This window comes from Eulemur rufifrons, chromosome 2 (genome assembly GCF_041146395.1).
Source record: "Eulemur rufifrons isolate Redbay chromosome 2, OSU_ERuf_1, whole genome shotgun sequence".
NCBI lineage: Eukaryota > Metazoa > Chordata > Mammalia > Primates > Lemuridae > Eulemur > Eulemur rufifrons.
In genome coordinates this window covers 30,662,658-30,688,282 of record NC_090984.1, presented here as the reverse complement: position 1 = coordinate 30,688,282, position 25,625 = coordinate 30,662,658, and the positions used below count along the sequence as shown (strand labels likewise).

The 25,625-nt window shown below is 55.5% G+C and overlaps 1 protein-coding gene across 1 annotated transcript; it reads left to right on the top strand.

Annotated features, from left to right (window-relative positions):
• The first annotated feature begins 1,753 nt into the window (after nt 1-1,753).
• Nucleotides 1,754-25,317, top strand: PLEKHO2 (pleckstrin homology domain containing O2). The gene is made up of 6 exons (XM_069459005.1): nt 1,754-1,848; nt 7,676-7,825; nt 12,174-12,290; nt 17,670-17,774; nt 19,427-19,525; nt 22,080-25,317. Exons 1-6 carry the CDS (start codon nt 1,837-1,839, stop codon nt 23,082-23,084), a joined length of 1,488 nt encoding a protein of 495 aa, XP_069315106.1. The 5' UTR covers nt 1,754-1,836; the 3' UTR covers nt 23,085-25,317.
• Nucleotides 25,318-25,625: the final 308 nt, after the last annotated feature.

Genomic DNA, 25,625 nt, shown 5'->3' with positions numbered 1-25,625 from the left:
TACAAATAGAACCTGTGTTTCCAGATGGAAGATCTTCTGAGTCCTTGGGCACGAGGTGCAATGCTGCACAGCTCTGCAGATCGAGGGAATAAAACCATGTGGGAGCTGAAAGAGGCCATGCTGACTTTCTCTGATCCAGGCTGGATTTTCTTCATTCCTTTAGATAAAGGAACCCAGGCCCACTGGGTGTGGTGGCTCATGCCTGTAATCCTAGCACTCTGGGAGGCGGAGGGAAGGAGTTCAAGACCAGCCTGGGCAAGAGAGAGACCCTGTCTCTATTGAAAAATAGAAAAAATCAGCCAGGTGCGGTGGCGAGTGCCTGCAGTTCCAGCTACTTGGGAGGCTGAGGCAGGAGGATCGCTTGAGTTCAGGAGTTTGAGGTTGCTGTGAGCTAGGCTGACATCACAGCACTCTAGCCCAGGCAACAGAGCAAGACTCTGTCTCAAAAAAAAAAAAAAAAAAAAAGGAACCCAGGCCTAGGCATGAGGGAAAAGTGTGCCTGCATCTCCTTCCTTCTCCTGGCCTGGAGCCCCAAGTTGCCCTTTTCCACGCAGGGCTGGAAGTGGCCTGGGATCCTGAGGGCTGGCAAAAGGAAGTGAAAGGGGAGTTTGGTCACTGGCACAGCTGCTGCTATGGCAGCCAAAGCCAAAGGAGGTCACCATTGATCCCATGCACTTAATTTTCCCTTCCATGGCATGGGGCAGAGTTGACCAGGAGAGCTGAGGGGAAGGGAAGGGCTGGTGGTGCTTGAGATTGGGATGTAGCCAGTCACTTCTCTCTATGGGCCTCAGTTTCTCCCATGTAAAATGAGGGGGCACTGTATAACTAAAATCATAGTCCCTGCTGGTCCCTATACTCTCCAGCAAGATTGTCAGGGCAGCAAGCAAGATCACCGCGGGATGGGAGGGAAGGTCGACCCTCAGATATGGGAACCTGAGAAGGGTTGGACGGTGCCCAAGGAGGGCAGAACACTGCGTTTGGGGGCCTCTGAGAGCCAGGGACAGACTCCCCCCACCAACACACACGCAGACACGCACACATAAACACAAAGGACTAGACTAGACTCCCAGCCCCAGGTCTTCCGTTACTCTACCCTCGGGACAGAGACCTAGGCTCCAGGACTGGCCCGGTCCAGAGGTTCCAGGGAGAAGACCAGACCACCGCACTGCCCAGGCATCAGGGAGGAAAGAGGAGGAGCCTCTTTGTGTCCCCATCTATGGCCACCCAGGGCGGCTCGGCTAGATCTCGCAACCCCAGCCCACTCAGCCTGGAGACCTCAAAGGCACCAGCCGCCAGCGCCTTGGGCGCTCCCTCCGTCCGCCCCACCCCGGCACCGCCCTCCAGCCCCTCCCGCGTCCCGCGCCTCAGTCTCGGGCCGGAAGCCCCCTCTCCCTCCCCCGCCGCATCCCCCTCAGCCTACACCCCCTCCTAGTCCCTCTCCCCGTACGGGTCCGAGAAACCTCTCTCCGCCCTGTCCCGCCCTCTTCCTTCAGCTCCAGCTCCGCCCGAGCTTCTCTGTCCAGTCCCCAAACCCACGCCCGGCCCCGCCCAAGCCCCGCCCCCGTACCGGCCCCGCCCCGACCCAGGCTCCGCCCCGCCCATTTCCCGCCCCGGACCGGAGCCTACCGGCCCCGCTATTCCGCTCCCCGGCCCCGCCCCCGGCCCCCGGAAGCCTCTCTCCGCCCCCGGCCCCGCCCCCCCGAAGTTTCTTGTGCCCCCGGTGGCCGGCGGGACAGATCGCAGAGAGCCGCCGCCCGGCGGGGCGTAGATGAAGGTGGCCTACCCGCGCGGCGCCGGGAGCGAGCGGAGGAGCGGCAGGACCGCAGGGGACTCGCCATGGAGGAGGAGGTGAGGGCAGGGCCCGGCGCGAGGGCTGGGCTGGGGTCTTCGAGCCTCTCACGGGGCTTGGGGTCCTGGGCTCAGGCCCTCGTTCCTGCTCTCCCGACTCCCGCCCATCTCGCCAATCTCGGGACCCTCGCCCCTGTACCCCAGGCAGAGCCTAGGCAGATGGGGCAGGGGCTGGGGGGGAATGCGCATCGGGCACTTTGAAGACCGCGTCCTCCTTCATTATCTCTTTGGCTTTTCTCACTAGTTGTGTGGCATCGTGTTTGTTGTTGTTCCCATTGGATTGACAGGGAGACTGAGGCTCCGTCGAGAGTTTGATGACTCGTTGGGAGTGGCCTGGGCTGCTGTGTTCGAACCCTGGTTACCGCTGACTCCCCGTGCCTGCCAGGTCTGATCCTGAGGGGGCAGACTGTGTGTGTGTGTGTGTGTGTGTGTGTGTGTTGGGAGGGGTTCTGTAGGTTCTGGGATCCCTGTCTCAAGGAATCTGTGGCAGTGACCATGCCTTGGTGGCAGGAGGACTGGAGAAGTTTCTTTTTTTCTCTCGTGTATAAGTCTTTGTGAATCTCCTTCCCTCCACCCTCTCCCCTGCTCCACATCTATCTGACTGTGCTCTAACCTAGGAGTCAGCCTGCCCAGGGCCTGATCCTGTCCCCTGCCTTCCCCACATCCCTGGGAGGGCTAACTCCCAGAAGGAGCTGAGGGCTGGACCAGCAGTGCCCCTTGAGCCTCCTTTTACCCCCTTAGGACACTCTTGGTCTGGGGTGGGGTCAGGCTCCCTAACTCCTGCCCTTTGCTTGCAAACTCAGTTCTCCCAGCAGCCCCATCATCCAAAGATCCAGCACATAGCAAGCACCTAATGTATGGCTATGGAATTAATAAGTTAGAAAGAGGGGCCTGCTGGGTCTAGAGATAGGTGAATTTGCTTCTTATCCCCGCAGGAGGGGTCCCAGTGAATTTGCTTCTTATCCCTTGAGGGGGTCCCGGCTTCTGCTTCTCCCAGCCCAGGGGAAGGGACTGTCTTCGCTTGGATGGGTAGGGAGGAAAGATGAAGCTTTCTCTCTTGAGGCAGCCCTGGCCAGCTGGGGTGCCCTGAGTGGACCAGGCTGCCTGTGTTCCTGTTAGTGCCGACCTCCCTACTTCCCAAGGCCACTATGAGGAGCAGCTAGGCTGTCTGTCAGGGTGCCCTCCAGGCCAGGCCCTGCATTTCTTTTGGATGGTAGATAAGTCACTTCCCCTCTCAGCCTTCATTTCCTCTTCTGTAAAATATAGGGCCTGGCCTCCTCCCCTGGGCCTGACTGTATGATTGTGGCCCCTTCTGTCAGAGTGGGTGGAGGTAGGGGGCACAGTCGGCCACCATGATTTGCTGTGGTTTCTTTCTTACTGTCAGGGTGGGGCTGCTGTCTGCCCCAGGCCCCTGCTGGGGTGGCTGGGCTCTCTGGCCAGGGCTCCTCCCCTTCTCCCAGAGGATATAGATCTGCTCTGGCCCGAATTAAGGGATATTCTCTGGGGATCTCCTGGGCCTGGCCCAGCTCTGTGCTCCCCTTGGTCCTGAATCTCTAACATTACTCCTCCGCCACCCGCCGCCCCTGCAAGCCTCACCCACACAGCCAGGGGCCCCCTATGCCCTACCTCCCCTTTGGCATGCCTAAGTCTGTTTTCCTCCCACTTTTTCTCCCAGTAGCTTCCCCTTGTTTCACTGGGCCTCAGAGCCCATCTTTGTCTCTCTAAAATACCTCTTAGATCGTAGTCACCTGCTCTGCCCATGACCCCAGGCCATCTCCATCACCTCCCTTTCACATGGCTGCTTTCAACCCTCCTACTGGCTTTGAGCTTATTCCCTGTGCCCCAGTCTCTCTGGACCAACACCCCTCAGCCTCAGTGACCGCCTCTGTGCAGTGGGCTGGTGTCCCTGTCAGGCTGAGGCTTGGTGAAGAAGTGCTGGTCTGGGCACTGGGCATCTGCCCACTTGTGTTCTCTTGGCCTCAGTTTCTCCAGTAAAATGAGAGGGGTGGGTGATCCAGAAATGTGATGATGTATGTGCGAAAGCTTTGAAACTGCAGGTGTCAATGGGGGTGTTGTTGCTGCCGTTGGGGTAAGGCTGGCAATCCTGGACCCAGATTTTCCCATCTCTGCTCTGGGGCTTTGCCCCCTGCCCCTGCCAGGTCTTTCTCTGGCTCAGCCTCTGTTGGCTCTGAGCTGCCCATTTGCCCTCAGCCATCAAGAGACAGGGCAGTGTCCTGTCCCGGTACTGGGTCTGTGACACTGGGCTCATCTCTTGCCCTTCTGGGCTGTATTTTCCCTGTCTGTGTGTAGTAAAGGAGTTGAAAGTGCAGGGTCTTTGGCACCTGTTTGTGCCTTGTCTTCTCTGGGCCAACGCATGCGTCTCTTCCCCTCCTCAGAGCCCTACGCAAACCCTGCCTTTTGCAAGGGTCTCCCAAACTAACCCCAAGCCCTTACTCCACGAAAGAGCTAGGAATGGCCGATCTGGGTTAAGTGCGGGATCCCGGGTGAGTTCCCTGTCAAGCAGGAGAGACCCCCTCCACCCCGACTGGGGACTTCCCTTATGCAGCGTTTGTGTTGCCCCCAAAAGACTGGAAGTTCCCCCAGGGCAGAGCCTGTGTGTCCTCTATCTGAATGCCCCATCACAAGCCTCTGACATGGTGGGTTCTTAATAGAGTCTGGTCGGAGGACCAATGGGTTTAATCAAAGGGCAAAGGTTGTTATAAGATGCCTGTTATGTGAGGTGCCAACAAGGATTCTTCTGCTGGTCTCTGTCTGTCTGTCATAACCTGTATTATGGCTTTCCATTTGTCCCTCTGTGCACAGGGTGGAGGTGACCTGGCTTTTTTTTTTTTTTTTTTAAATGAGTGACCCAGAGGCCCTCTGATGTCAGGCAAAGGGGAGCCAGGCTGGTGCTTGGGGTGCCACAGGAGCTGCTCGCAGTGGGCAGGAAAGGGCCGGTGAGGATGGGTGGGAGGGGAGAGGGTGAGACAGGAAGAACAGTGGTCAGCTGGTTAATGAGGAGAGAAGGCCGAGAAACTGGGCTGAGCAGGACAAAACCTCTCCTGTGAACCCTGCCAAGGGGAGGGGCCCCTTATTAAAACTTACTGGGGCATAGCCAGGCCCCCTGGAGGGAGGGGTCTGAGGGGCAGGAAAGGGGGCTGAGTGGAGGCTGGAGGCAAGTAGGACCCTGGCCTCCAGCCAGGCCTCCCCTGGGTGGCTGCTGCCGTGGCTGGGCTTCGGTTCACACCATCTGCAGCCCCTCGGCTGTCCCTTCTGCCATCCTAAAGTGCTATCCTACCCAGTCCTGTCCCACCTATCCTTCGAGGTCCTGGACTTGCTTCCCTAGCCAATTCAGTCATGGTGTGCAACACCTGGCCCAGAGGTGACAGTGATCTAGGCACAGGTTCCAGCCTTGGCCCCGGGAAGCTTCCAGCTGGTAGGAAGTTTTCAGGGGAGGTCACAAGTGGGAGGAGTTTAGAAAGGGGTGTGGGATCCCATGCGGTGGTGGGTGGGCCCCCTGAGAAGTAGGAGGCAAGCTTGGAGTTCAGAGTTGGGGACAGCAGCTTCACCCTCCACAGCCCCCACTGCCTTGTTTACGAGAGACCAAGAGTCTGGTCTGCCCATCGGGGCGTGGAGGGCCTAGGAGGTGGTCACAGTGCTGTAGTTGCTGGTGGGAGGGTGTGAGTGTGAAATGCAGGGTGAGATTTCCCATTTCCCAGTTCTTTCCTTCTAGCCCTCGGCCTGTGACAGCCTGCAGGGGTCACGGAAGGGGTTAGGCCCCCGGGGGGGTCACATAGCCCATGGGCTGAACACTTCGTCTGAGTAGTGATGTGGGGAGTGGGAGTTGGGTACACAATAGGATGGGAGAGCTTCTCTGTTCTTGTCAAAGGGCCCTGAGGTCCCTCTTCCCCTGGACAGGGTGGCTCATAACTGGCCAGCCTCCCACTTCCTCATTCCTGTATCCGGGAAGAACATTTGGGACCATCCCACTTCCCCATTTCTCTTGCCATCTACAAGTTAGGGGGAGATCCTGAGAGGGTGCCCCATATTCCTAGAGCTCCTGGAGGTCTGAGGCCAGCAGCTGTAGTCCAGAAAGGCCTTGTCCTAAATTGGGAGTGAGGCCCAGGGACAGGGTCCCTGTGAGCCTGAGGGGATGGCAATGACAACAATAGTATAATAGCAATAATGACAGCCACCATTTGCCAGGTTTAGGGTATCCTAGGAGCTGCTTTATGTGCCTTATCTTTATTCAGCAATAAACATTTATTAAGCACTTACTGTGTGCCAGGCATAGTCTAGGCACTGGGGCTATAGTAGTAAATCCCTGCCCTAGTGGAATTATACTCCTTACCACGCCTGGTGTTAATATCTCCATTTCACAGATGAAGAAACTGAGGCTTGGAGAGGTGAAGTGGTTTGCCTCAGTCTGCATGACTGGGGCTCCAAAGCCCCGGCTCCCAACCACCAGCATGTGCAGTGCATGGAGGGGGCAGGGGCCACAGAGGGAACCAGGCTGGCACTCCTCAGCTGGGACAGAGACCAGGGAAGCCAGGCCCTGCCCAGCTCCTGACAGCTCACCATGCTTGTATCTGTCTGGGCTTGTCCTTCCAAAGGCAGCTGTGGCCACAGGGTATCCCTGGGGAGAGGCATGCCTCTTTTAACTGGGGCCCCTTTCTTGAGTTTTATGTAAATTATAATACAGTCAAAATTAGTCAGTGCTAATTTCCTTCCAGCAGCCTCTAGATCGCATCATGCTCTTGACTGCCCCTCCTTCTCTCCTTCACACTCACCACTCTGGGTACCAGTCAGTGAAACACAGTGGTTGGCAAATTGGGTGTATTTTTATTTTCATTTCATAGATACTTCTTGAGCACCCATTATAGTAAAAGAACAGGGTTGGCTGCTGGGAACCTAGAGGTGAATCCAATCCCGACCCCATCTCCTGGGCATGCAGAATGTCAGTGGCTGGCCCTGAGGCTCCCAAGTGGCTACTCATGTCCAGGAGAAGGGTGGTTGAGTCCTTCTGGAACCCTCCCCAGTTGTGCTAGCTGCCTCGAAGTCCTGGCCTGGGGCAGGGAGGAGGGCAGAGGAGGGCAGAGGAGCCTCCTGCTTTAGGGCAAGAAGCAGGGGCTGCAGAGTGAGTTCTCTAGAAGGGCAGGGCAGACAGGCAGATTGCCATGCAGCCTTCTGATGCCCTCCCCTTCTGAGCCCTGTTCTAGGTGGCCTTCCTGGGCCACCCCAACCTGAACCAGCTGTCCTCTCCCTGCCCTGTTTGTTTCCTGTGTAGCATTGCATATGGGTTAATGGTTTCTGTGTGGGTATTTATTTGTTCAGCTCCTCTTCCCCCCGTTGTGAGCTCTACGAGGGCAGAGACTGCGTTACTTTTCTTATTTTTATTCTTCCCTGACGTAAGCACTCAGTGCAACATTTGTTGACTGGTTGGATGAACATATGGAGGCAGAATGGCGGAGCAGGGAAAAAACGTGGGGTCAAAGAGACCCGCTTTGAATTCAGGCTCTGTCCTCCTCTAGCCGGGAGACTGGCAAGTCACTTCTCTATTCTGAGCTTCAGTTTGCTGTGACATGGAGACAATGATGCTACCACCTCGGAGGGTAATTTTAAGAGTTCAATGAACGATGTGTGTAAAATGTAATGTGGTGGCCAGTATGAGGAGGCTGCTGCTACTATTACTGTTATTCTTTCCGATGTTGGGTTAGGATTATCTGCCCCGAGGGGTTGTGGGGAAGTTCCCATAGGATGATTTCACAGGGACATATCCCTTGTGTGGCCTGTGGACCATGGGGCATGACCTGGTGCTGTCTTACAGGGTGTGAAGGAGGGGGGCGAGAAGCCTCGGGGAGCACGGATGGCGGACAAGGCTGGCTGGATCAAGAAGAGCAGTGGGGGCCTCCTGGGTTTCTGGAAAGACCGATATCTGCTCCTCTGCCAGGCCCAGCTGCTGGTGTATGAGAACGAGGTAAGGACTGGCTTGGCTGGGCAGGGGCAAAGCGAGGGCAGCCCAAGCCAGCAGGAGGCCCCTGGGACTGGGGCTGGAAGAGCTGTTCTACTTTTGACATGCTGTACAACCTGGGCAAGTGCCTCACCTTCTCTAGGTCTCTGTTTGCATATGAGGCAAATCTAGGGTTGCTGGATGAGAGATGCTCTGTGGACCATATGTGTGTCTAGTGTGTGAGTCTCTTACTCTCCCTGGGCAAGGTTCCATAAGAGTGAATGTTCCAGAAAACCGAAGCCTGCTCCATTTAGCAGAAATAATAATTAGCACTGATACTTTTTTTTTTTTTGAGATAGGGTCTGGCTCTGTTGCCCGGGGCAGAGTGCAGTGGCGTCATCATAGCTCACAGCAACCTCAAACTCCTGGGCTCCAGTGATCCTCCTGCTTCAGCCTCCCGAATAGCTGGGACTACAGGCCTGCACCACCACGCGCAGCTAATTTTTCTATGTTTTGTAGAGACGGGGTCTCACTGTTGCCCAAACAGGTTTCAAACTCCTGGCCTCAAGCAGTCTTCCCACCTCGGCCTCCCAAAGTGCTGGGATTACAGGTGTGAGCCACCGTGCCATGCCTTAGCACTCATACTTGTTTGGAGCTCTTACATATCTCCCTTATGACGGGATAGTCCCATGAGAGTGGTCATCATGTTGCATTTTACAGAAGAGCATACTGGGGCTCAGGGTGGCAAAATGACTGCTCGGCATCTCACAGTGAGTGGAGGAGTTAGGTGTAGAGACAAGTCCAATGTTCTTTCCACCAAGAGACACCAACAAATAAACTCTAAAACTTATTTTTGGTAGAAATTCTCTAAAATATGTTAAATATTCTCTGTCTCCTCAACAGAAGGTGTTGGCCTAAACTGAATCTCTCCGTGGTGGCTCGGAGTCACTTGTTAGACTGTTTGGTACTGCCAGACTGTACTTTTCAGCTTTTCTTTCTCCTTTAACATCGAGCTGCTGGTTGCCATTTCTGCTGTCCTTGTGCCTCTAACAGCCCTCACACCTTTCCACTTCAAACTCTTGCTCCCGTTCTAGTTTCAGGCAGGCTTGATATTTGGACAACTAAGGTTGCTAAAATTGTGTGTTAAATAAGAGTCAGTAAAGCTGTAGGGGAAGACTTGAGGAAAGGTGGTTTCTTCTTGTAGATGCTGTTTGTGTTCTTGAGGTGAGGCCATCACAGGGCCTGTCCACTGAAAATGGGGCATCACTACGTGCCTTTGGCAGGTGAAATGCGTGGGGAAGAACTGGCTCGGGGGCAGAGGAAGGAGGAGCCTCCTTCTTCCTCATCAGCCTCTCTCAGCCTGCCTCAGGATATCTTGGCAAATTTATCATTGTCCCAGGCCAAGAAAGACTGGGCATCCTGGATCCAAGTGGTTAAAGCAGCTGCCTTTGAGAAGCACCTTGCCTGTCCTGCCTGAGTCTCTGGCCCATGGAGTTGGGGTGTCAGGGAAGCAGTGGGAGGAGGGCAAGGGGATGAGGGTGAGCAGACAGCCCCCGTAAATGTTCTCTGCTGCCGCTCTCACCAAATTGGGATGTACCAGTTAGGAATGTGGCAGCAAGGGGATATTTTTATCAATAAAGGGGGTTGTCACAGCTTCCTCCAGAGCCAGCAGCCGCAAGAGTTGAGTGACAGGCTCTCAGCTGTCAGCCCTTCAGGCACTGCCAGACTTGTCCTGGACTGCCTCTCCACATCTGGCCATGGCTGGGAAGCAGGAAGATTTCACATCCCCCAAACATGACAAATCCAAATCACGCTTTAAAAAAAAAAAATCACTATTAAAAACCTAAATGCAATTTCAAGAACTTAGCACTCGGGGGTGGGGGAGCCTGGCTCAGGAGTAGGAATTGAGAAATGCTTATTAGCTCAATTCCTCTTTCTGATGTAAGGAACTAGGCGAGTGCGAACGGCTCTTGGCTGTTTCCTCACTGTCAGAAAGGCTGACATTCCATAGATGCTGCCCCCGCCCAGTGCCTGCTAGTTTACCCATTTTTCTGAGCTGCAAAAGGACTGGGATGATTCAGCGGCCTCGGGTGGAGAGGAGACCCAGGACAGGCAGCTGTGGGGAGCCGGGTGGTGGAGGTAGACTGACATTTTGTTCCCAGGCAGAGAGAGGGTGCATTTTGGCCACTGGTGTCCAGCTGGGGGAGGCCTATGGACATGGGGCAGGTGAGCTGCTCTCACTGGAGTGGGGATCCTTCCTCAGGCAGCTTCCCTCCTCTGAATGTCCAGGGAGGAGGAGATTGCAGTCTCAGTCTGGGCCAGGCACTCATTCCAGCAAACTGGTCCCATGTATGTCCCTCTTCAGGGCTACTTCTTGCAAGCTGCTGTGGGGGAAACAGAAAGGAGAGCAGACACAGAGAACAGGGGAGAGAGATGGCCACGCAGGGCGTTGGGACTGTGCTTTCCCATGTGCCCCTAGCACCTCGTGGGGTGCCTGCACCTGGCAGTGCTTTCTAGAAGTTTGCCTGTCCCCAGCAGTAAGTGGCAGGGCCTTCAGAGGAGAGAGAGCACCCAGGCTCAGGGGTTTATGATGGGGGATGGGGAGCTTCTCAGAGCAGGAGGACTTCTTTGGCCCTTATGTTTAGTGGAGGAACCTGGAAGGGGCTGGAGACTAGGGACTGGAAAAAGACACCTGACTGAGTGTGGACGAGAATGACGAGGCTACCCTGGCTATCTGTCCCCTTTTCCCTTAGAGGCTGAAGAGAGGGTAGATGAGTGGTTTTCCACCTTGGCTATGCAATCATCTGCTTTAAAAAATCCTGAGGTCTGGGCCTCATCCCCAGAGATCCTGGTACAATTGGTCTGGGATGTTGCCGGGCATTGGGGTTTTTAAAAGCTCCCAGGTGCCACCAAGATTAAGAAGCTCCGGTGTAGACCAGTGGTTTTCAAAGGTTCACATACATCGGAATCTCCTGGAGGGCTAATTAAAACTCCAATTGCCAGGCCCATTTCCCTGAGTTTATGACTCAGTAGGGCTGAGGCCCAAGAATTTGCATTTCCCACAAGTTCTCAGGCGGTGCTGATGCTGCTGGCCCAGGTCCCACACCTGGAGGACCGCTTGTGTAGAGCAACCTGTTGCTAAGGCACTGACCAGGCTCTGGGAGGAGTGTGGTGTGTTGGAAAGCGCCCTGGCCTGGGAGTCAGAGGATGTGGTTTGAGTTGGGCCCTGCCCCTTGTATTTGGGTCTGTGCCCCTACAGCAAATCATGCTGCCTCCAGGCCTCATTCTCTCCATTTCTAAAAGGAAGCAGATACTGGGGCTCTAGGCTGTCAGGGTTATTGTGAGGCTTAGGAGGATCTGGGATGCCAAAGTGCTCACCAAGGGTCAGGTTTCTTGCTGTTGGACATCAGCAAGTTTCCTTAACTTGTTGGCCAGTCTCCAGGGGAGTGTACCCTCCTAACCCCTCACCTCCACTACTCAAAGGGCCTGATTCTGCTCCCCTGGACTCTCCAGGATGAGAATGTGCCACACCCAGGAAGTTGTTCCAACTAGGTCTCCTCTGGGAGGGGACCCATTGACCACCATTGAGGGAGGAACTTGTCCTAGGCAGCTTGCCTGAGAGGCACCTGATGGGTAGAGCCCCTGGAGAAAACACTCAAGTGTTGGTTGGCAGGAAGGCAGCCTGGCCGGTGTCCAGGGATGACCTGCAAGAGGCTGGGCACTGTGCTGGCCACTGGCCCTGCTAATGATGAGGCCTCAGGGTGCAGGCTGTAGGAGTGGGCTGCTCTTAAAGGAACCCTTGCTGCCTCCATTGTGCATAGCCTGCAGCCTGGAGTGAGGGGCTGCTGTCCCAAGCCAAGGGTCAGCAGAGGTAGGTGCCAGGTGAGGGTACCAACTCAGGATCACATGTAACACAAATGTGCCTTATTCATGCTTCCCTCTGTGGCTCTTCCTGCAAAGTCTTTTTTCGCCCCATTTTGTGACATCCTGCATCCCTCTTCCAGGCTATCTCTTCCACAGATCTCTGCCAGGCCTCTGGGCCTGCGTGGATGCCCAGGCACCCTTGGCACCCTTTTCTAAGCCTCTCTAGCTTCTCCTCTGTTTCCTCCTCTGGCCTTAGGCACATACCCACCTCTGGGCTGTGTGTCCCGGTCCCCATCCAGATGGGGAGCCTTGCAGGTGTCCCTGCAGCCAGCACGCACTTGCCAGAGTCTGCGTGCCGCATCTTGGTGATTGATTGGCAGCCTGAGGTCCTCCCTCTGACCACGTGATGTCCTCACTGAGTGGGATCAAGGTCTGGGGGATGGCCTGGGTGGTTGAGGGTTGTGGTGGTCTGCCTCTCACCAGCTCATGTTCCCTCTGTCTCCCTCCCCAGGACGAGCAGAACTGTGTAGAGACGGTGGAGCTGGGCAGCTATGAGAAGTGCCAGGACCTTCGTGCCCTCCTCAAGCGGAAACACCGCTTTATCCTGCTTCGGTCTCCAGGGAACAAGGTAGGGAGATGCCTGCTGCTGCCTGACCTCCATCCAGGTCAGGGTCTGTGTGGGAGGTCAGCCCCTGGAGGTCTAAGGCAGGCTGGGCCCCTTGAACAAGCCTGCAGGTTTTCCGTTGAGCATGGCTGAGGCTTAAACCCAGCGGCCACCATAGGTTGGACCTTGTACTCTTTTTGTCTTAGAGTCTCCTTAGCCCCTGGTTGACAAAAGATGCACTTAGGGCTCCCCTCTCCCTCCCAGGCCCTGGGGCCTCCATCTCAGGCTGTAGCTGCAGCCTTTGGGAGGTGGGGCCCTTGGCCCTACCCCACACTCTGGGGGAGGCTATGGGCTGAGGCAGGAGAACTAGGGATGAGGTCTCCACCCCACCAGGCCTCTGGCACCCTGACGTAGCCTGGGGCAGAGAGGAGGGTGTGGCCTCCTCTTCATCCCAGGCCTTCCTGGGTGGGCCACCCCTCCTGCCCCCAGGGAAGGCCTGCAGCCCCACCCCACTTCTCCCCTTGAACTTTCCTTTCTTGGCTGTAGCTAGGAGAGGGCTCTTGCTTAAGAGATTCTTTTCCTGGGACACGTTGTATATGCATATGAAGTTTGCTGTTTGCACCACATTTCTCTGGCGGGGAGTCTGGTGGGTGTTGACACATGATGTAGCTTCACAGATGTCAGGAGGGAGTTGAGCTTTGAGGCTGGCGTGTACAGCACCTCTCGCCAGCTCACGCCCATCTGCAGCTGGGCCACGCCTCTGTATGTCATGCAGAGCTTTGCAGAGTAGGGCTGAGTCATAGAGGCCAGGGGTTGGGGAACAGGTCTGGTCTGGGCCTGTTGGAGGCCATTCTGTTTCTCCCCCAGCTTTAGGGGCCTGGAGCTTGTCCTCTGCACTCTGGAGAAGACCATGATGCTTTGCTCATTGACCCTTCGACCTGCTCTGCAGAGGATGGGGACAGAGAAGCAACTGAGACAGCAGTGGAGGGGGCTATGGAGCTCTGATACTAGAGAATTGGAGGAAGTGCCTCAGAGTAGGGGCAGGTTTATAGTGTCATGAGGGTTCCTGGGGCTGGGCCTACATTTCACTTGACACCTGCTGCTTAGGGCTCTTTGAGGACAAGGAGAGTCACATTTTGGTTTTGCAGGCCCTAGACCCCCTCCCCAGTCCTGAAGACCTACTTTCTGTCTGAGTGGGCGCTGTGTATGTGTATGTGTGTTTGAGAGAGATGCAAAGTACATTATATATGACGATTTCTGCCTGGGTGTCTGGTCCTTGTGTGTGCAACTCTTTACGTGCAGGTCAGTGTTTGCCTGGCATGGGTCTGTCCAGGTGTGTGTCTCTTAGTGTGCTTATGTGGATGTGGGGCTCAGGGCCCTTGCCTGTGGTCCTCTGCAAGTGCTGTTTTGTGGGCCACCTCCTGGTGGTGGACTAGGTGGGTCGGGCCCAGCTCGGGGTGGGACATCACCTTCAGAGAGGCCTGTTTGTGCAGCTGCATTCTCGGTGGCTTCAGCCAACACCCTCCCTGCTGTCTCCCCACCCTGCAAGAGTTCAGGTTGGCTCTGGGAACAGGACAGTCAAACTGGAGCCAGGGCTGTGGAGCAAGTGATGGGTATTGCGGGGTGGGACAGCCACTCTGGTTCCAGCTCAAGGGCCCCTGACCCTCACAACCCCCAGGAGCTCACAGAGTGAGGTCTCCCCAGAGGCCAGATGGTGGACCTGGCCCAAGCACCACATTCCCGCATCTCTCACCCTCCTTTCCTGTCGCCCTGGGTGTTCCCATCCTCAGTGAGGCCTCCAGCCTGCAGGAGGTCACATGACCCGGGCTGTCTGGTCCTGAGGCCGCCTTTTTTTTCCCTCTAATCAAATAAACAAAGACTCCAGTGTCTTGCATGCCCCTCTCCCCCTGCCTTTCCGTCCCCACACCCCTGCCCATGAGGTCACAGGCAGACGCTGCCAGGAAGCAGGGTGGCCACTGCTGGGCCTTGCTGCCCTGCTGGTCTTGGCCAGCCTGGCCCTTTCCTCTTTCCCGCCTCCTTGCTTCCCCTCCCCCTTTTCCCTCTCTGCCATTTTGTCCTTCCCCTTCTCCCAGCCGTTGTGGGCCTCTTTTGTGGCCATTAGCATCTAAGCTCCTAGCAGGACCTGTGTCCCTGGGGCTTCTTGGAAGGGCTTGGGGCAGGGACCTGTGCAACCTGTAGTCCTTTGGGACACAGGGGTGGGGTTGGGGCCAGAGGCACAACTTCTTGGTGTTCTTGTCCCTATTGTGGAATGCCTGGCTCAGTCAGCCGGGATTACAGGTTTCCTTGGGGTGGAGCTGGGTCCCATTTAACCTTGCATTCCCTCTCCTCTGGAAGCCCTTTGGCTTCTACTGTAGGTCTTCCCGGAGGCCATTTCCCTCCCGGGGGAGCAGAAGGGATGGGCAGCCTGCGCAGGTGAGGCGGCCAGGGGAGAAGCAGGTGCAGTTTGGGTTGGGTCCGATGGTTCTGTTCTTTGCCCTTTGAGGCCCAGAGTAGAGTCAGAGATCTGACTCCCAGGCCTGCTCTTTGGCGCACTCCTGTTCCATGGGCTGCTGAGTTCAACTGTGTACTTCTCAAGCTCTCTGGGATGCTAAGCCCTGTACCAGTCAGGGGCCTCACCGGCTCAGGGCCCATGAACAGGACTAGCAGCTGGGGTCAGAGGGGCCCACCCTGACACCCTTTCCGGCAGCTCCTATGGCAAAGTTGGGTGGCCTTTGCAGTCCCCAGATGTAGTGTGGTTCTTCCCTAAGTCTCCAGCAGTCCTGATGGCTGGGCTGAGAGGCAGTTGCCAAGGTGCCCTGGGGATTCTGACTTAACTGCAGATCAGCTGCCAGGATCGAATTTACCCTGGTCATGCAAATGAGCATTTGGCTGTGCCTGGTGTGGTGTGGGGGTGGGACCCAGGGCTCTGTATGAGGAGGAGACAGCGGCAGCCAGGAGGAAGTTATATAATGAAGGGTGCTGAGGGGGCCAGACTGCAGGTTACGTAAGGGGAGAGTGGGGGCAGGGAAGGCACTATCTAACACCAGGGTGGGGGATGGGCAGGCTGGCGACCGCTGACAGAGAGAACTAGGGCATCTTGAGGTCAGAGAGTAGGCAGCGGCCCAAAAACGGGGTAAGGGAAGGAACCTTGGGCCAGTTCATTCATTTATTGGCGCATTCATTCAGTAATTATTGACTGAGTACCTACTATGTGCCAGGGCCTGACTTTAATCATGTTTAATTCTTCCAGCATTGCTTTAGAGTAGGAAATGTTATCCCACTTTACAGATGAGGAAACTGGGACTGTTTTGTCCGGAAGGAAGATAGCGGTGTTAATTCCTATTACTGAGCATTCGTGCCACCCAGTTCCAGATTTGTTATAGCACTTTAGATACATCATTTTTTTCCAGTTTACAAAAATTGTGGTCAAATACACATAACATAAAATTTACCGTCTTAACCTTTTAAAAATTTAATTTAAATGTAATTAAAAATATTTATAGATTTAGGAGGTCATCTAAACCATTATTTATTTATTTTTAATTTTTTTAAACTTTTTGTAGAGACAGGGTCTTGCTATGTTGCCTAGGCTGGTCTCAAAATCCAGGCCTCAAGCAATCCTCCCGCCTTGGCCTCCCAAAGTTCTGGGATTACAGGTGTAAGCTACCTCTCCCAGCCCATCTTAACCATTTTTAAAGTGTACGGTACAGTATTACTAAATATATTCATGATGCACAGCCATCACCGCTAACCATCTCCGTAACTCTTTTCATCCTGTAAAACTGAAGCTCTATACCCAGTAAACAATAATGCCCCACTCCCCTTTTCCCAGCCCCTGGCAATTATCATTCTACTTTCTAAAATTTTGATTACTCTGGGTACCTCATATAGGTGGAATCATACAGCCTTTATCTTTCTGTGTCTGGCTTGTTTCACTTAGCATAATGTTTTCAAGTTTCATCCATGTTGTAGCATGTGTCAGAATTTCCTTCCTTTTTTTTTTTTTTTTTTTTTGAGTCAGGGTCTCGCTCTCTTGCCTAGGCAAGAGTGCAGTGGCGTCATCATAGCTCACTGCAATCTCCACTTCCTGGGCTCAATGATCATACTGCCTTACCCTCCCCAGTAACTGGGACTACAGGTGCATGCCACCATGCCCAGCTAATTTTTCTATTTTTTTATAGGTGGGATGTTGCTTTATTACTTAGGCTAGTCTTGAACTCCTGGTCTCAAGCAATCCTCCTATTTCAGCCTACCAAAGGGCTAGGATTACAGGCATGAGCCACTGCGCCTGGCCTAGAATTTCCTTCCTTTTTAAGGCTGAGTAATATTCCGTTGTGTGTATATACCCCATTTTTCTTATCCATTCATCCATCATGGACACCTGGGTTGCTTCCTCTTTTTGGCTGTTGCAAATAATGCTATGAGGATGGGTGTCCAAATTAGATATTATACATTAGTTTTTAGTGATATTCATGGCTCCATGAGGTAGGTTGTGGTCGTATTCTCTTCTACAGATGAGGAAACTGTGGCCCAAGGTCAGATACCTGTAAGTAGTGGACTTTCTGGTTCAGAGGCCCTACTGTGCCATCTGCAGCACGAGCAGCCCTGTTTGCATGGCCACACTCCTTCCTCTCACATCCTGTCTGGGCGTTGGGCCTGGCAGGGATGGGGCTCTCCGAGCTGCCCGCTGATTCTAACATAGGAGCTCGAAGCTCTGGCCTGAGATGGGAAGGGACCTGTGGGTGGTATGGGGAGTCAGGAATCATGGGATCTACTTTAGGGCATGTTGGCCAAGTCCTGTCCCACCTACTGAGCCTCAGTTTGGTCATGTGCATGATGAGGGGATTGGAGCTGACCTTTCAGTGCCCTTCTCTTTTACAGTTTCTGATTCAAGGCCAGATGGGGAGCCTGGGACTTTAGGAATCCAGGCATATTTTTCAGCTGGGGCCAGGGTTAGGTATGGGGCTCACTGGAGAGCTGGAGGTGGCCGTGGTTCCAGTGGGCCTTCACCACTGGACACCCCTCACGCCTGTCACCTCTGTCATCATACTCAGCCTGGCATGGATGTAGACTGGGACTATTCCTACTTATATAGAAAACTGAAGTGCAGAGAGCGGGCAGCTGGCCTGTGGAGTCCCACTGGACGGGACCAGATCCAGGCTCTTTCCATGGGGCAAGGCTGATTCCAGTCACACCTCTGGCAGCCGGGTGCTGGGGGCGGGGGTGGGGGGCCTTCTCTGCTGGATCTTTCCCTTTATTTGCCCTGAAGTCCAGATGTGAGACCTGTTGTGGGGGTCATTTTGGTTTGACTTTGGGATCTACAGTGAGTGGGAAGCCTCTTTAAGATGCCAAACATGAGCCTTGTCAAACATCTGCCACCCACACCACCCATCTTGCCTACAGGTCAGCGACATCAAATTCCAGGCACCCAGCGGGGAGGAGAAGGATTCCTGGATCAAAGCCCTCAATGAAGGGATCAACCGAGGCAAGAACAAGGCTTTCGATGAGGTGCGATGCGGTCCTGTGGACAGCTGTGTCCCCTGCCCCACCGTGTGTGGTCTGAGAGAGGACCTGGCCCCACCTCGCCCCGACCACCCATTGATTATGTCACTGCGATGGGGCATCTGTTGTTGTTACCTCATTTAGTTCTCACAACAGCCCCTCAGAGTAGGTGGTGGTGTCCCCATTTTACAGATGAAATGGAAGCATAAGGAAATTAAGTAACTCGTTTTAAATTAGAAGGCAGGTAAGTGGTAGGGTAGAATTTGACTGGTTGCTGCATACATCCTTTCCAACCCAGTCTCAGTGGAAACAGCAAGTGGGCCCAGGCCGGAGTGAGCTGGGGGTAAGCTGAGAGCTAGCTCCCTTTCCAGTTTGCCCATGAAGCCCGGGCTGGGCTGGCTCTCAGCCGTGGGCCTCCCTGTCTGTCTGCAGACTTCAACCTCCTGCGCTGTGGTGGGGACCGTGGCAACAGTGGCCACGGTCAGGCTTGGGGTGGGCAGGATTATCCCACGAGGCCAGGATCTCCTGGGGAGGATTTGTCTCTGATATCATGGATCCTTTGCTGTTCACACTAAAGTGGGCCTGGGGGCCACCTAGAGTGAATGCCCACCTTGGATTGCAGAAGACTAAGACCTGAGGGGAGAGAATCTTCCCAATAAAGTGCCCTACGAACACCTAGGTCTCCTGACTCCCAGCCAGTGGCTCCTATGTCATGTACTGGGTGACTGTGTCATGCTCAGCCCTTCACTACCTGGGGGGAAATGTTCCCATTCCATGGAAGAGGGATGTTGGGACATAACATGGATGTTAGGTGAGGCCACAGGAGCCATGGGCTGGGTCTCAGCCCGCAGTCTTGGTGGAACAAGGTCCACCGCTCCATTGACGAATAAAGACAGACCCCCAGTTGGGCCTGAGCACCCCCACTCACCATCACAGGGGCAGGCTGCTCTGGCGTTCAGAGTCTGGCTCCCCCACATGAATCTGTTTTGTTTTTGTTTTTTTTTTTTTTGAGACAGTCTCACTCTGTTGCCCAGGCTAGAGTGCCGTGGCGTCAGCCTAGCTCACAGCAACCTCAAACTCTTGAGCTCAAGCAACTCCTGCCTCAGCCTCCCAAAGTACTGGGATTACAGGCACGAGCCATGACGCCTGGCCTCCCATGTGAATGTTACTCTGAGGCTTCCCAGCTACTCTCGACTCCCTTTCCTTACCCTCAGAGAGAAGATGCTGCCCTCCAGACACCCAGGCCCAAGGGGTAGAGGCCCTGCCTTTTCCTGGGTTATCCCTATGGGTCCTGGGAGAGTGGCAGAAGCCAGGTACCAGGGAATCATGGGTCCCTCCCCCAGCTATGCCCCAAAGCAGCCTCAGCGTTGCTTATATAATTTGAAACAGACCCAGGGGCAAGAACTGATAGCTCTTACTTGGGCAGGAAAACTGAGGCAAGGAGGGCAGTTGCAGAGAGAGAGAGCCTCAAACTTTGCAAGAGACCACCAGTGGCAGTGTAGAGTCACAGAGAGAAGCAGAGGTCCAGAAGCAGGGAGACACCCAAAGAGAGGACAGTGGTGGGACACCGACCCTGCCTTTGAGTCAAGTCAATGCCTGGGTATTTCCCACTTTCCCCAAGGCCTGATGGGGGCTGACATGGTTCTTCTCCCTCCCAGGTAACGGTGGACAAGAGCTGTGCCCTGGAGCATGTGACACGGGACCGCGTGCGGGGGGGCCAGCGGCGCCGGCCACCAACGAGAATCCACCTGAAGGAGGTAAGGCTTTGCCCCAGCTTGGATGGTGGGAGGCCAGTTGAGCCTGGGATCCCAGCTCCTTTGGGTGGCAGCTAGACTCAGGGCCACCTTTTTCCTGAGCACACCTGGAGTTGGGGCTTCCTGAGTGGTGTACAGTAAGGGTGCTGGGGGCACCTGTGTCATATGTGCACGGGGTGTGGATGTCCCTGAGCCCATACCCTCCTTCAGCTGTTGAATCCATATGCATGTTGCACCTGGCCTTAGCCAGAGTTGGTACCAGAGGGAAACTGAGGCCTGAGGGTAGTCCCTGCCCCTTAGGGCTCAACTTCCAGCTGGAACATTGGCCTGTCCACAGAATGCTTCATGCAGAGCCTCTCTGATTTTTATACAGGGTAGGGATCTGGGAGGTCAGAGCGGGAGGGACCATGAGGAGCCACTGGCATTTGAGCTGCCCTGTGAAGGATGGGAGGGGTTTCAGGTGGTGGACTTGGAGTGAGGGCGTCCCTGTGGAGGAATGGTGTCAGCTGGTTCAAGCTGGCGAGTGGCTCCATTTGCATTTGCTTGGGAGATTGCTCTGCGAAGGTGGGTTGTGGGGAGGAAACGGTGGCAGCCTTGGCTGCAAGAGTTGGGGCTGAGTGGGACGGTGCGTTCTCGAGGTCAGTTTGAGGCCCTGGGTAGGGCGGGTTGGGTCAGAGAGGGAAAGGCAGGGGGCAGGGAGGGGGTGGGGAAGGTGGGCTTTCCAGGCTCAAGGAGGGGATGAAAAAGGAGGGGGTGTCCACGGGAGAGACACTGGGAAGCAGGAGCTACCCAGGCTTGGGATTGAATACGGGGACTGGACAGAGGGCAGGTCGTCGGAGGTGCCCCAAGCCTGGAGTCTGGGCGCATGGAGGCCCTGGGCACAGAGAATTTGGGAGAAGGTACAGGTGAGGGGGAGGGGCAAGGGAGGAGCCTTGTTCGGGCCAGAAGCTGATGGGGCAGGTGCTGATGGGGCAGGCGAGGGGAGGTCAGCAAAGAACCTCAGCAAATGCTACCTTTGGGGATTGGAGGGGGCTCAGCAGGGAGCCAAGGAAGAGGAAGCCAGAGAGGCAAGTGGCATGTCCGGAGAGATGGGCACGGGACCTGGGGGTCATCAGCTGGGTTGGCAGCCACAAGGGCAGGACTGAGGAAAAGGCAGGTGGTGGCATTTGCGGCATATTTCCTAAGAGGAGTCAGCATAGGGCGGGGGTGCTGGGGGTGGAAGGGAAGGAGACCATGTGGGGAAGGACCAGGGTCACCAGAGGATTTGTTTTTGTGATGAGGCAGCCTGTGCCTGTCTGTCAGTGGAGGGAATGCCTGGGGTGGTGGGGCAGGGAGGGAGCAGCGTGTGGGTGTGTGTTGGGGTGTCTCTGGTGGTCCCTAGTGACTGAGAGCGTGTGTCGGCCAGATCCTGTGGTGCATGTCAAAGGGAGTGAGGGTCCCAGCCAGGACCCCTGCCATCCGAGGGGCCTTCGGAAAGGCCCCCTGCCCAGGCCTGCCCCAGGGCCCCTGAGGCTCCCCGGAGGGTCCCCATGACCGTGGGCCTGCCGGGTGTCTCTGTGGGCCCCTGGAGCCCTGGTGCAGCTGTTCCGTGGCGGTCAGCTGTGGCCTGACAACGTGAGGAGAGTGGGCATAGGCTGCCGAGCAGCTGGGCAGGCAAGGGCTGGAGAGGGGCTGGCCGACGGGACACAGGTCTCTGGAAGGGCACGCAGAAGTGAGGGAGCTTGAGGTGACTCTTATGTGAGTCCCGGTCCTGTCACCAACTGGCTGTGGGGATACTGGGCTGGTGGTGGGTGGGTGAGCTGCAGAGAAGGGACCGTCCCAAGGCCATACAGACAAGTAGGGGTCAGAAATAGGGCTGGAACCGTGTCCCCTGTTGCCCAGGCCAGCACAGTTGCTCCTAAAAAGAGTCTCTTTCCAGCTGGAAGAAACCAGGCTGGGCCTCCACGAGGACACCCTGGCTCTGACCTCCTGGCCAGTGATTCCCAAACAGGGACTTCTTTGGCAGTGAGGGAGAGGAGAGGATTCATCAAGAAATCGCTTCAGGCCGGGCGCGGTGGCTCACGCCTGTAATCCTAGCACTCTGGGAGGCCAAGGTGGGAGGATCGTTTGAGCTCAGAAGTTCGAGACCAGCCTGAGCAAGAGTGAGACCCCATCTCTACTAAAAATAGAAAGAAATTAGCTGGACAACTAAAAATATATATAAAAAATTAGCCAGGCATGGTGGCGCATGCCTGTAGTCCCAGCTACTCGGGAGGCTGAGGCAGGAGGATTGCTTGAGCCCAGGAGTTTGAGGTTGCTGTGAGCTAGGCTGATGCCATGGCACTCTAGCCTGGCATCAGGCTAGAGACAGAGTGTGAGACTCTGTCTCAAAAAAAAAAAAAAAAAAAAAAAAATCACTTCAGCTTCTAATCAAGTAGCCTTGGAAGCCAGGGCAGAGTGGGTAGGGGCCAGGGGCCTGGACAGCCTGGACAGGAGGGCTCGAGAACTCCCGTAGGTGAGCACACCTGACCCAAAGGCCAGTCAGCCAAGATGACACCTGATACCATCCCCCCACCAGGTAGCCAGCGCAGCTTCTGATGGGCTTCTGCGCTTGGACCTTGATGTTCCGGACAGTGGGCCGCCAGTGTTTGCCCCCAGCAATGATGACAGCTCAGACCAGCCCCGGGAGACACCCCGGCCCCCCATGCCTCCAACCAAGCCTTCCCCAGCACCTGAGACGACAAGCCTTAGTGACACGGTGGAGACCCCTGCAGGGGAGAGAGCCCCAGCTCCTGTCTCAGCTAGCTCTGAAGACCACCCTGAGAGCCTAGAGGACTCAGAGACCCCAGCAGGGGAGGACAGTGGCTCTGAGCAGCCCCCCAGCAGCATCCAGGCCGACAAACTGAAGGTGAGCTGGGAGAACCCCAGCCCCCAGGAGCTCCCTGCTCCAGAGAGTACAGAACCGTCCCAGGCACCCTGTTCTGAGACTTCAGAGGCTGCACCCAGGGAGGGTGGGAAGCCTCCTACACCCCCGCCTAAGATCTTATCGGAGAAACTGAAAGCTTCCATGAAGGCTTCTGGGCCGGCCCAGAGTCCTGAGGCCCCTGAGACCTCTGCCCCAGACCTGGTGCAGGTCTCAGTGAATGGCGTGGATGACAGTCCTGAGCCTGCCAAGCCATCCCAGGCCACAGGCACGCCAGGAACTCCCCCAAAGGACACAACATCCACAGCACTGCCCCCTTGGGACCTGCCACCTCAGTTCCATGCCCGCTGCTCCTCCCTGGGGGACCTGCTTGGGGAAGGCCCCCGGCGTCCACGGAAGCCTGGGGAGCAGCTGTATCGGGCCCAGCTGGAGGTGAAGGTGGCCTCAGAACAGACGGAGAAACTGTTGAACAAGGTGCTGGGCAGTGAGCCAGCCCCTGTGAATGCTGAGACATTGCTCAGCCAGGCCGTGGAGCAACTGAGGCAGGCCACCCAGGTCCTGCAGGAAATGAGAGATCTGGGAGAGCTGAGCCAGGAAGCGCCCGGGCTAAGGGATAAACAGAAGGAGCTGGTGACCTTGTACAGGAGAAGTGCACCCTAGGGCCCACTGGGCCAGAGGCACAGTCCCTCCTGGCCACCTCCATCCATCAAAGCCCAGCCCTGCTGAGAAATGTGCTTTTGCTCAGGCTGTAGAAGGGCCATTGGATATGTCAGGGTTTGGGCAGGACCAGAAGAAACTCCTGGTATCCTTCCTGCCCTGCTCCGGCCAGTGGCTCCAGGTGCCACCAGGACCACTGTCTGGTTGTCTGGCCTGTCCTCCGGGCTCTGGGCCTGGGCTGGGAGCACACACACTGGGACCCATGTCTTGTTTGGTTGTTCCAAACTGCCCCAGGGCTTTGGCACAGCACTTGGGGTTTCTGGGGGTGGCATCATCTCTGCTCCCCACGCCTCGTAGTTTACATTCCTGACTTCTGAACAGAGCACAGCTGAGCCCCCTGCAGCCCCCATCTCCAGATATTCCCAGGCAAAGAGCTTCATGGCAAGGCAGCCTCAAAGCCTGCCGCTCCTACCTATTCCGAGTTCATCGCTCAGCTGGGGAAGACCCGGGACCCCTCTGGGGCCTCCTAAGGCAGATGAGAGGCGCCTGTGTGAGGATGCCACCTGCTATGTGGCCCCTCTCTGGGCCTGTTTCCTTGTCTGCAAAACAAGGGCATTTTCTGCAGCCCCTCCCCCTCAGGCCAGCCGTGAGAGAGGGCATGGATCTGGAGGAATCCAGGGTGGAAGAGGAACTCAGAGGGTCTCCTAGTCTAGTGTCTGTCTGCCCCCAGATTAGCTTGTGTCCACCCTTGCACATTCCCGAAGAGGTGAGCCCTAGAGTGGCCCCCATGTCAACACCAGAAAAACTTCTATGTAATTATCATAAATCAACCTCCAGAAGAGAATCCCCCCAACTTCTGTGCAGCCCTCAGATGGGGATTTGTCGGGGCCTCTGTGGTTCCTTCTCAGCCCAAACAGGTCCAGTTTCCCAGTCATTTCTTTAGATGCTGATGGGGTTATGCTGGGGTCTGAAACCACTTCCCTCTCTCCTCTACCTGCCCCCCCCCCCAATAATTTCCTAGTAGAAGGAGCATTTTCTCTCCCTTTCCTGGTCTGTCCCTACACCCTGGTCCTCTCCCAACACCCTCTCACTCCCCAGCCCCCACTGTCCTGGCTCCGGGAGCATGTCCAGTCTTCATCCTGCTGCAACAGCTGGACCGAGGGCAGCTGTAGGTGCAGAGGCCCCTCGGGTCGCAGGTTTGGGCTGGTTCCCTGGCCACTCTTCCCCGGGCCTGTGGGGATGGGAGCAGCTTCCAGCAGGACCTGCCCGGGAGAGTTCTGCATGTGCACTTTTGTTCACTGAAAGAGAAGATGGGAGGGTCACAACAGCATGCCCTGGCCTTTCTGCCCACTGCCCCCACCCCCAGCCACCAGTTGTGCCTGCTGAGGCCTTACTGTACTGTACTGTCATTTTGTTCTGTAGGGTGGGGGTGGGGATGGGGAGGGGCAGGAGTGGAGGTGAGTGGCAGCGCCTTGGCCCTGAGCCCCCATCAGGCTCCCCTGCCACAGTCTGCCTTTCCTCCCCTGTCTCCAGTACAGAGGCAAGAGCGTCATCAGGTGCCCACAGTCACATGACGCCTACCATCTTCCGTTAGGGAACAGCCTTCCCCTACCAGCAGCCAGGCTGCCTGGGGCGTTAGCCAAGTTACCTACTTCCAGGAATTGGAGCCTCAGTTTCTTCCTCTGTCAAGTGATCATGCTGGGCAAGTAGCTCTGGGGCCACCTGAGTGGCCAAACGCCCTCGGTTCCCGTGGAGTTCCCATGCCTCTGCGGCCTGGGCCCTGGGGGAGCCGGCTTCCAGGGAAGGAGGGGAGGAGTGGCCTTGCCCGCCTCCTCGAGGGGGATGGCATTCTGTCTTCTGCTTATGAAGCGCCTTTCTTGAAGTCTGGCAATAAATCCCTTTTTTCGGAACTTCTCTGCCCAAGCCTGTTTGTTGGTGTGAGGCCAGCTCCGGGGCTGGCCTCTGGGCTGCAGGCACTGCCTGCTCTGTCCTGGCTAAACCCAGGCCCTCTGATTTCACACCCCCAGCCCACCGTTTCCACAGGCGGGAGCTAAGTGTCACAAGGAACAATGCTTTTCAATATTTAAAAACTTTTTATTAGGGAAAAGTTGCAAGAATAAGAATAGCACGGAGAATACCCATTTACTCTACCCAAATTGACCCATTGTTTTCTCTTTTGAGCACTTCCTCTCTTTCACATGTGCACATAATTTTTTCCTGAATCATTGGAAAATTAGTTATCTTGGTCCCTTATCCCTAAAACATCCAGTGTGTATATCCTAAAAATAAGTGTATCCTCTCACGTAACCATGTACAGTCATCCATGTCAGTAATTTGACATCAATGCAATAGTTTATTGTTCATGTTCCAATTTTGACATTTGAGCCAATATTATCCTTTATTGTATTTTTCCTCCAGTTACGGTGAGCTATTGCATACAGTTGTCATCTCTCTTTAGTCTCCTTTAATCGGAACCATTTCCACAGGCTTTCTTTGTCTTCGATGACGTTGACATTTTTGAAGAATACAATCCTCCTCCCCTAA

Coding starts and splice junctions, on each gene's coding strand:
- PLEKHO2 (XM_069459005.1), top strand. Junction 17,775..19,426: donor AGAACAAGGCTTTCGATGAG/GTGCGATGCGGT, acceptor TCTCCCTCCCAG/GTAACGGTGGACAAGAGCTG. Junction 19,526..22,079: donor CGAGAATCCACCTGAAGGAG/GTAAGGCTTTGC, acceptor TCCCCCCACCAG/GTAGCCAGCGCAGCTTCTGA.